Genomic DNA, 10,491 nt, shown 5'->3' on the forward strand with positions numbered 1-10,491 from the left:
AATGTGAAACTAGCCTTAGTCTGTTTGAAAGCTACATGTTTTTTTTCCCCTAATATATTTTAGCTTCCAAGAAGCATGACGCTGCAAAAGAAGTCTTTGGTAAAATACCACAGGATTCAATAGCAGAGATTTACTCTCAATGGGAGGAGCAGGGGATGGACAGTGCTCTACCAGCTGAAGATGACAATGCTATACGGGAACATTTGTGTATTCGAGCCTATTTGGTGAGAAATTGAGTTATCTTATTATTTGTGCACCAATAAAGTTGGTTTCCTTATATGTTATCCAATATCTTGGCCAACTCTGTGTCAGCCAATGGATGCAAAACTACATTTGTAAGCTCCAAGTGTGTTCATTCATTGTGCAGAAATATAATTTTTGATTCCATTTTTGTAAAACTGCATCATTTTTCCCACAATTTTGTCAAAATTGAAGCGGTAACCACGGTATAACCACAATGTATGAATACACGCTACTGACATATTTTAATAATTAATGTCATGTTGGTTTCTTATTAATTGATTTTATTTTTTTTAATCTTAAAGTGAAAAACGGCTTATAGGTATTATTGTTTAACTTAAAGAAATATACAGTTGAAACGTTTGGACAGTGACACAGGTTTTGGCATTTTTTTCTGTTTACCAAGATCGATATATAATCAATATGGCCTTAAAGTGCAGGCTCTCTGCCTTAATTTGAGGGTTTTCACATCCTAATTGGAGTAAGGGTTTAGGAATTACAGCTCTTTAATGTGTAGCTGTCTCTTTCAAGGGACCAAAAGTAATTGGACAATCATCTCAAAAGCTCTTTAATGAGCTGAATGGGCTATTTCCTTGTTAATCCATCATCAATTAAGCAGGTAAAAGGTCTGGAGCTGATTCCAGGTGTGGCATTTGGAAGTTGTTGTTGTTGTTAATCCAATAAATGTTGTCAAAAAAGCTCTCGATGGAAAAGAAACAGACCATCATTAAACTGAAAGAAAAAAAAATCCATCCGACAGAGAGGAATAAGTGTTAGGAGTGGCCAAATCAAATTTGGCACATTCTGTGGGGAAAAAAGTCAATTGAGGAGTTTGGGAACTTAAAAGGCCTGGACGTCCACGGAAGACAACAGTGAGTAATAGATGATTGCCGAATCCTTTCCATGGTGAAGAAAAAACCCCTTCCCAACGTCCACCCAAGTGAAGAACTCTTCTCAGGAAGTAGGTGTTTCAGTATCGAAGTCATTTACCATAAAAAGAACACTTCATGAGAGCAAATACAGAGGGTTCACCACAAGGTGGAAACCATTGATCAGCCGTAAAAATGTCCAGATTAGACTTTGCAAAGAAAAAAAAATATAAAGAAGCCAGCCCAGTTCTGGATAACCATTCTTTGGACAGCTGAAACTAAGATCAACAGAATGATGGGAAGAAGAAAGTATGGAAGAGGCTTGGAACGGCCCATGATCCAAAGCATACCACATCTTCTATAACAAGGGGAGGTATTGTGATGGTATGGGCATGCATGGCTTCCAATGGCTCTGGGTCACTAGTGTTAATTGTTGATATGACTGAAGACAGAAGCAGCTGGATGAATTCTGAAATGTACAGCGCTATACTTTTTGCTCAGATTCAACCAAATGCAGCAAGGTTGCTTGGGAGGAGCTTCATAGTACAAATGGATAATGACACAAAACATACTGTAAAAACAACCCAGGGGTTTTTTAAGCAAAGAAATGAAATATTCTGCAATGGCCGACTCACTCACCAGATCGCAACCCCATTGAACATGCATTTCATATGCTTAAGATAAAACGTAAGGCAGATAGACCCATAAACAAGCTGTTGCAAACTGGAGCAAACTGCAGAAAAGGCCGGGAAAAGCATCACAAAGGAGTACACTCAGTGTTTAGTGACGTCCATGGCTTCGGCTTCCAGACCTCAGGCAGTCATTGCCTGCATAGGATTCTCCACAAAGTATTAAAAATGAACATTTTATTTATGGTAAAGTAAATGTATCCAATTACTTTTGAGCTCCTGAAATTAGAAGGATTTGTAGAAAAATGATTGTAATTCATGAATGTTTCACAGGACGTTTTTGTTTAACTCCTTTAATTAAACCTGAAAGTCTACACTTCAATTACATCTCAGTTGTTTCATTTTCAATCAAAAATAGAAGAATGCAAAGGCCAAATTATGAAGATTAAATCACTGTTCAAATATTTCTGGACCTAACTGTATACAATATCAGTTTAATAAACCATACATGTTTTACATTTTAAATTACATTTCCCGATGGTTTCATGTGTCCCCCAATGAAACAATGGGAGTATGCTGCTGCCACTAGGAGGCTGACACTAGGCAAGAAAAAAAGTTTGTTCCTCTTCAGTAGGATACACCCACCAACCAGAGCCAAGCCAATCAGTTTTAGCTTGGTGTCCATAGGAGGCCCGTTTGTACCTTAGGTTTGTTGTTTATTTGTTGGGGGGGGGTTCCATTTAATGATTTACCTTTTTCTCTTAGATTAAGCTAGTGATTGGGCAACAGATTGGAGTTGTTACTCTACCATCCTACCTAGGTACTCAGAGCACAGTGCAGGAAAGTAGAATAGAGACAAAAGAAATGAGCTCCAATCTGAGAGGGGAAATGCACTTAATCAAAGTATGTACAGTATATATATAATATATATTTATAATTTTTTTTTTTATTTATTTTTATTTTGATTCAGTGCATTTCCCCTCTCAATTCTTAGGATTGGCGCTAATCCCTTTTTCCCTGCCCACTGTTGCTTCCATGCCGCCCTCTCTTGTTCTCCAGGATCTATATATCTTCCTTCCTTCCTAGACTGTCAACTTGAGGGTTCTAGGATAAGAAGATATCAGTACTTGTAACCATATGCTGGATCAGTCATCCTCCTAACGAATAGAGACCTCGTATTCTGCTTTCTTCACCTTCTGTCTAGTGTACCACAAGGATCACATTAGCTATGTAACCATTCCAGGCTCCAGTCGGAGCCTTCAAATCTCACATGGTTCAAGGATCTTTTCTCCAGCATGCCGCAAGATTTTTCCATGTTTCTCGGAGCACAGTTCTCGCTTGGGTTCGACCTTCAGCAGGTCGAAGTAGTCTTCTATATCTACCCGGTGTCCATTTGTCCTGGGCATGCGGTTGCATCCCGCACAAGCAGAGTTCCTCTTCCTGTAGATAAGTTCTCAACTCTTTTTCTTGGGATGCTCTTTGATTTTCCATTCTATGTTTCTCTCAACCAAGCGATTCTCTGTATGTCAGTCTTCTCCCAAGTCTCTTATGCTTGCCTGAAGGTGGTGTTCTACTCTCATTCTTCGCTAAAGATCCTTCCAGATTATCAGAAGTTTGGGTGTCAGACATCCTTTTTATCAGTTGGGGTATTTAATTTCTGGATTGTTGGTAGGCTAGATTGGCCACCTCCCACTTCATTTGAAACTCGGCCGTCTATTTGCCTCTCTTCTTTGGCAGGATTTACTTTGAGCCGCCTTCTGCACCTTCTATGTTTATGCCGCATAATTCATCCTTCTCCAGGTTAAACCCTATCCCATTCCATCTCTGCAGAGGTATCTGGTCATAGACTGTACAGTCTGCTGGTATTCTTCAGCAGTTCACTTGCCCGGAGTAAGCGCCGTACCTCCAACTGTCTACCTGCGAAAGGCCTTCAACAGGAGAGGGATTGTCTCACAGGAATGGTTCTCGTACATAGTTGTTTTCGCTGTCTTACCCAACTTCAATTGAATGTCTTCCAGGATACTCTACAGTGCCCTTCAATCCACTACCAGGTCTTGCGTTTCTCAGCAATTGTTCTCCAATGCTTTAGTTGTCTCCTGGTTTTCTTATCCTCCCCTTTCCTCCCTTCATCTTCTAGTTCTGAAATGACCTAAGGTTTAGGACCTAAGGAGGTAGTCTTTCATTTTGCGGAGATTATCTACCTTCTTGCAGACTCCTCTTGGAAATTCCCATATCTGTTTCCCAGATCCATTCTCCTTTCTTTATCAGAATCTTACTTTTCTCAGTTACAGGGCCTGGCTTGTAGACCATAGCACTCAAGCTTTCAGTTCCTCAATCGTGATTTCAGCGAGGAAAACCTCTGATCTCTTCCATCTTGATTCCTGGCCTTCTTATTGTTAGACCTTGAGTTTAGCTTGTTCCTCGGCTCCACATGGTCAAGTTCCTAACTTCCTTTCAAAGGAATAGAGTTTCCCGTTCCTCGTTCTCGGTGGTTTCACAGCACCCACCCGTTTGAATGCCTCTGTGGGGCTAGTTTGTATTTTGTTTTAGGTTGCTTCTTCTGCTGTCACACTGATCAACATGGCTATGGTTGTTGAGTGTATCCTACTGAGCAGCAGTATACACCCATGCTTTCCTTTTCTTACAGTGTAAGAATTCTGTAGCTAGAAAATAGAGGAGTTTGTTTTTACTTCCTTGGTGATGTCTGCTAATTCTGAGAAATTAAACTTGATGGAGGTGTAAAATACGTAAGGCTACTTGTACTCAGAAGTGGTTTAATGGCTTTTATCTGGGTCCCAGAAAAACAGCAGTCAGACCTGCTCCTAGTGAAGCCATTCATTAAAATAAGACCAATTGAGTGCAGGCTGTTTGTGTTCTTTGCGGTGGTGTTGGGCTCTTCAGAGCAGCAAAAGAGCGTGGTTGACTATGTTCCTATCTATTTTAAAAAGACTGACACTACCAGTTAACATATGTCTCTCAGTAATGTATGGCTTTTGCTGGGGTACACTGTGTTTTTCATGCATTTGCACAGTACTCATCATCAACTCACTCTTAGCAGTGTACACCTAATCTGTTTATTTTTTATAGGAAGCACATGAAGCATTCAATGAGTGGTTCAAGCATATGAATTCACCACCTCAGAAACCAGGACTAGCTGAACATGCTTCCTTCACAGAGAAAGTGGCTTATGAGCACAAGGAAAAGAAGTATGAGGCAAGTATTTGCGTAGATCATGCAGGGGAGACATAGGATGGTGGTGGTAAATGTATATTCACTGTACAGATTGAACATTTATATAGTTATATATGCAATAATCTAGATCTTTTTATTTCTTTCTAGATGGAGTACAGTACCTGGAAGAATCATTTGGATGTGTTAACACTTGATGTTAAAGAAAAAATTTACAATGTTTTGCTATTTGTTGATGGAGGCTGGATGGTGGATGTAAGAGATGTGAGTCAGCTTTCTTGGACACAAATTTTCTTTATATATATATATATATATATATATATATATATATATATATATATATATATATATATATATATATATATATATATATATATATATATATATATATATATATATATATATATATATATATATATATATATATATATATATATATATATATATATATATATATATATATATAGTCCCTTGCAAAAGTATTCATGACTGGTAAACTTTACCACTTTTTTATTTTCACGGTAAAACCCCAAACTTAAAATCCCAATAAAATATTTTTTTGTGATATAACAACACTAAGGTGCAAGTATTTGTGACGTGTAAAAGAAATCATAGATGGTTTTCTAAATATATTAAAAATATAAATCTGAAATTGTGACCTAGATTTGTATTCAGCCACTCAGAGCAAATACTTTGTAGGACAAACTTTCACTGTAATTACTGATGCAAGTCTTTTGGGGAATGTCTCTACCTGTTTTGCACATGTAGAGGCTGAAAGTTGTGGAAATTCTTCTTTGCACAATAGATGTAACTTAGTGAGATAAGAGAGAGCGTATGTGAAAAGTAATTTACAAATCTTGCAAGATGTTCTCAATTGCATTTAGGCCTACACTTTGACTGGGCCATTAAAACACATGACTATGCTTTGATGGAAACCATTCCATTGTAGCTCTGGCAGTTTATGTAGCGTTGTTGCCCCCCTACTCCCAGTCTAAAGTTTTTTGCAGTCTAACAGTTTTTCCTCCAGTATTGCCCTGTATTTAGCGCCATCTATCTTCACATCAACTCTAACAAAGCTACTCCATGCTGAAGAAATGCAATACTACAGCATGATACTGCCACAACCATGATTGACAGTGGGAAAGTTGTTTTCAGGGTGAAGTGCAGTGTTAGTTTTCAGCCACACACAGCATTTTTCATTTAGCCCAGAAAGTTTTACTTTGGCTTCATCTGACCAGAGCACATTGTTCCACCTACATGGCATGTAAAAGAAGGTACTTTCGTCAGATGTGAAAAAACTAGAAATGTTTGGGCTAAATGCAAAACTCAGTGTGGCAAAATTTGAACATTGCAGATCACTCTAAAAACACGATCTCCGCCATCAAATGTGGTGGCTGGATTATAATGGGGGGGTTCTTTTCTTCAGCTGAGACAGAGAAGCTGGGAAGATGGAGCCAAGAACGGGAATCCTGGAGGAAAACCTGTTAGAGGATGCAAATGACTTGAGATTGGGGTGTAGGATCACCATCCAGCAGGACAAGAACCTTAAACATACTGCTAGAGCTACAAAGGAATGGTTTAGATAAAAGCATGTTAATTTTGAATGGCCCAGTCAATGTCCAGACCTAAATCCCATTGAGAATCTGTGGCACAACTTGGAAATTGCTGTTCCCATATCCTCTCCATCCAATCTCATGGAGCACAAGCTATTTTGCAAAGAAGAATGGGCAACAATTTCAGTCTCGAAGCTGGTTGAAACATAAGCCAAAAGACTTACAGCAGTAATTGTACTGAAAGGAGGGGCAATTATTCTCCTATAGTCTGCCCTGGTCATATCCCACCTGGAATACTTTGTACAGTTCTAGGCGCCCCACTTCAAGAAAGACCTCAAAATATTGGAGCAAGTCTAGAGAAGAGCAACCAAGATGGTAGAAGGTCTGCAAACAATGACATATGAAGACCAGCTAAAAGAACTAGGAATGTTTAGTTTGCAGAAGAGAAGGCTGAGAGGAGACTTAATAGAGGTCTACAAATATCTGACCGGTAGTCACAGCGCAGAGGGAACTACCCTATTCTCATTACCACAAGGCAGTACATCAGTCAGTGGGGTGAAACTAAGAGGAGATTCAGATTAGACATTAGGAAAAACTTTGACAGTGAAGGCAGAGACTGGAACAGGCTGCCATGGGAGATAGTGAGCTCTCCATCAATGGAAATCTTCAAGCAAAAGCTGGGGGGGTTGGTCCTTGAGATCCCTTCCAACTCTACCATTCTATGAAGTATTGGCTCAGTGGGGTTAAATACAAATGCCCATGAACATTTTCAGATTTATATTTTTGAAATATTTAGAAAACCATGTATCTTCTTCCTTTTACACTTTACAAATTCTTGCTACTTTGTGTTGGTATGTCACATAAAATCACAATAAAACATATTTAAGGTTCTGGGTGTAACGTAAGAAAAATGTGTGGATGAATACTTTTCAAGGCATTGTATGACTTCAATAAGAGGACATCTAATATTTTAGGAATTAAATGGCATATGAAACTTAGTTGTTGAAAAAATGGTGTAATAGAATAGCTCTAGTTTTACTTGAATTTTGCTTGGGGGTAGGATACTCTCTCTTCTGTCAAGTTTTAGTGCTCTGGTCTAAACATTCTGTAGCAAAGCGCTTGTAATTTCTGCCCTTCTTGAATAAGAAATCGAACATCACTGATGGTGCATTTTTTAATAAAAAAATTGAGAATGGAGAGAACTGTTAATAAGTAAATTAGTTTTTATTTTTTGTCAGGCACTTTGCAATTTTACTCATTTATCCTCATTAGGATAACACTGTAGGAAATAGAATCTCAGATTCATTGCTATGCACAGAAAAGTTAAATATGACCTAATAAACCAGGAAACATCTGTTAAATGACCAGTGCTTTGACCACAGATTTGGGAATACAAAGAATAGACATACAAGCCCGGATTCATTTTTTTAAGTCCATTTCCTTTTTTGTCTTGTGGTATTACTGTTTTTTTGTGCCAAACATTTCAAAATGGCACTTGCAATTCATGAATGTGGCATGAAGTCAGAACTGGTGTTTTTTATGATTTGAACTGTTTTTGTAACTTTTTGGTCCAAAAAATTGTTTGGTTCGCAGAATACTGCCTTGCTCAAAATTACACCAGAGGGGACTGGAGTGTTGTGCAAAATGTTGCTAAATTTCCCTCCCCACAGAGTGGGAAACTAAACAAGTGAGAACATGTAAAATAGAATTAAAAAAGGCACAAATAGAATAATGAATGGGGTGCAAACAAAAAAGGCACCAAACTAGACAAAAAGATAGGCTCAAAAGCAAAAATGAAATGGGGTCAGTATATCAAGGTGGATCTATACTTATTACACAACAGGGAGTAAAAGCATTCATTAAAAAAAAATTCTAATTGCATGTATAATCCAACTTAGGATGCAGATGAAGATCCTGAGCGTAAACACCAGATGGATCTGCTGCGGAATCTTTGTTTGCCCATGATGTGTTTCTTGCTGCACACAGTGCTACATAACACAGACCAATACCAAGAGTGCCTCCGACTGGCTGATGTAATCTCATCTGAAACTCAGAAGCTATATAAGGTAAGTTTTCCATAATGAACTATGAGTAGTATGTGGAGAAATTGTAGAGTCTGACTTCTACAGACCTGCTTAGAAAACTCTTCATATTTAGAAAGTCGGAACACGCTTTTTGGAATGTGTATACATCATTATAGATTATTCATGTGTATGTTTGTATGTGTACATTAAAAAAATAAATATAAATATATAAACGTGTGACAATGTATATGTGTGTGATTTGAAATAGATGGATAGATAGCTGTTTTCTTTCTGTCTACAGGTGTTCTCTAAACCAGAACTTAAGAAACTCCTGCAGAAGCTAAGAGAATCGTCTCTAATGTTGTTGGACTTGCAGCTTGATCCATTGGGTTATGAAAATCAACCATGAAGTTACTTGAGAAACTGTTTTTTTGAACTCATAAAAAATTTGAATTTTTTTGTATTAAAAATAATTTGGTATTTCTATCTGTTATCACAATTTACTTGTCAATACATAGTTTTCTCAAAAGTTTTACTCTGTTGGTATGTCTTTCAAGCTTTCGTTCCTGCTTCAAGAATATACATTAATCGTTGCTTGCAAACAAATACTGTGTTTCCCCGAAAATAAAAAAACTCTTATTTTTTTTTTTTTGCCCGAAAACTGCGCAGGGGCTTATTTTCAGGATAGAGCTTATTCTCAGGGAAACTCTGCTGGGGGAAAGTTTACCCTCCAAAAAAATGCAGATCTCCTCTTCCCAGGAGTCATACTTTTCAGACCCCGGGCCGTCTGTTTGTGTTCGCGTGTGTGTGTGTGTGTGTGTGTATGTTTGCGATCTGATGGGGTTGGGGGTATGTGGATGTGTGAGAGCGTGTGTGCGATCTGATGTGGGAGCATGTGCATTCCACTGCAGGTCCTCCCTTTCGATGTCTAGTGTGATTGCGGGGTCTACTTTCTTCTCTATTTTGGGGATGTCTGCTTTCTTTATTGAAGTGTCCTGCAGTATTCTTTAACTTTTTTTTAGCTGCATGGGCACGTCATTATTGAACTGCAACTAGGGCTTATTTTCAGGGTAAGGCTTATATTAAAAGCCTTACGCCGAAAATGCTGAAAACTCCTGCTAGGGCCTATTTTCGGCGTAGGTCTTATTTTTGGGGAAACACTGTATCCAATCAGATAAAACTAATATAACCCCCATTTGTGCATGTGTTATACAGAATACTATGGTACTCCAGTATCACTACATCCACCAGTTCCACACCACGGAGTTTGGTGCTTCAAAAGCAAAAGCAATACTTAGTCTATGTGCGCACGTTGCGCATTTACATGCAGTTACGCTGCGTTCTGCACCGCAGCGTAACTGCATGCGTCCTGCGTCCCCAGCATAATCTATGAAGATTGTGCAGGAGCCGTGCGCACGTGGCATATTAGAGCGCAGCGCTTCGGCTGTTGCCCGAAGCGCACGTTCTAAGAAGTGACGTCACTTCTTTTGTGCGTATTGGTTGTAATGTCGGTCTCTCTGTCTGTCTTCTCTGTGTCTCCCTGTCGGTCGGTCTCTCTCTCTCTGTCGGTCTATCCCTCTCCCCCCCTCTCTCATACTCACCGATCAGCTGCACGGCTGTCACACTGCTCTGGTGGCTTCTCCTGCTTTTGAAAATGCCGGCCGCCCATTATTCAATCTCGAATTCCCTGCTTCCCCCGCCCACTGGCGCCTATGATTGGTTGCAGTCAGACACGCCCCCATGCTGGGTGACAGCTGTCTCACTGCAACCAATCACAGCCGCCGGTGGGCGGGTCTATGTAGTGCAGTAAAATAAATAATTACCTGTACCCAGTACTGTACGGTACTGACTGTACCCGGCTCATCCAGAACTGCCCTGGTGCGGTGGCAATCTGGGTAATAAGGAGTTAATGGCAGCAGCCCATAGCTGCCACTAAGTCCTAGTTAATCGTTGCAGGCGTCTATGAGACACCCCCAATGATTAACCT

At 39.3% G+C, this 10,491-nt stretch overlaps 1 protein-coding gene across 1 annotated transcript in view; it reads left to right on the top strand.

Annotated features, from left to right (window-relative positions):
- NUP107 (nucleoporin 107) overlaps positions 1-9,093 on the top strand; it is a 145,215-nt gene extending 136,122 nt beyond the window's left edge. The window contains exons 24-28 of the mRNA XM_075342464.1: positions 64-224; positions 4,826-4,951; positions 5,078-5,191; positions 8,379-8,546; positions 8,806-9,093. Of these exons, the coding sequence (XP_075198579.1) occupies positions 64-224; positions 4,826-4,951; positions 5,078-5,191; positions 8,379-8,546; positions 8,806-8,913 (677 nt within the window). The 3' untranslated portion in view covers positions 8,914-9,093. The remainder of the gene's footprint in view (positions 1-63; positions 225-4,825; positions 4,952-5,077; positions 5,192-8,378; positions 8,547-8,805) is intronic.
- The last annotated feature ends 1,398 nt before the right edge of the window (positions 9,094-10,491 follow it).

The sequence above is a fragment of the Anomaloglossus baeobatrachus genome, chromosome 4 (genome assembly GCF_048569485.1).
Source record: "Anomaloglossus baeobatrachus isolate aAnoBae1 chromosome 4, aAnoBae1.hap1, whole genome shotgun sequence".
NCBI classification, from domain to species: domain Eukaryota; kingdom Metazoa; phylum Chordata; class Amphibia; order Anura; family Aromobatidae; genus Anomaloglossus; species Anomaloglossus baeobatrachus.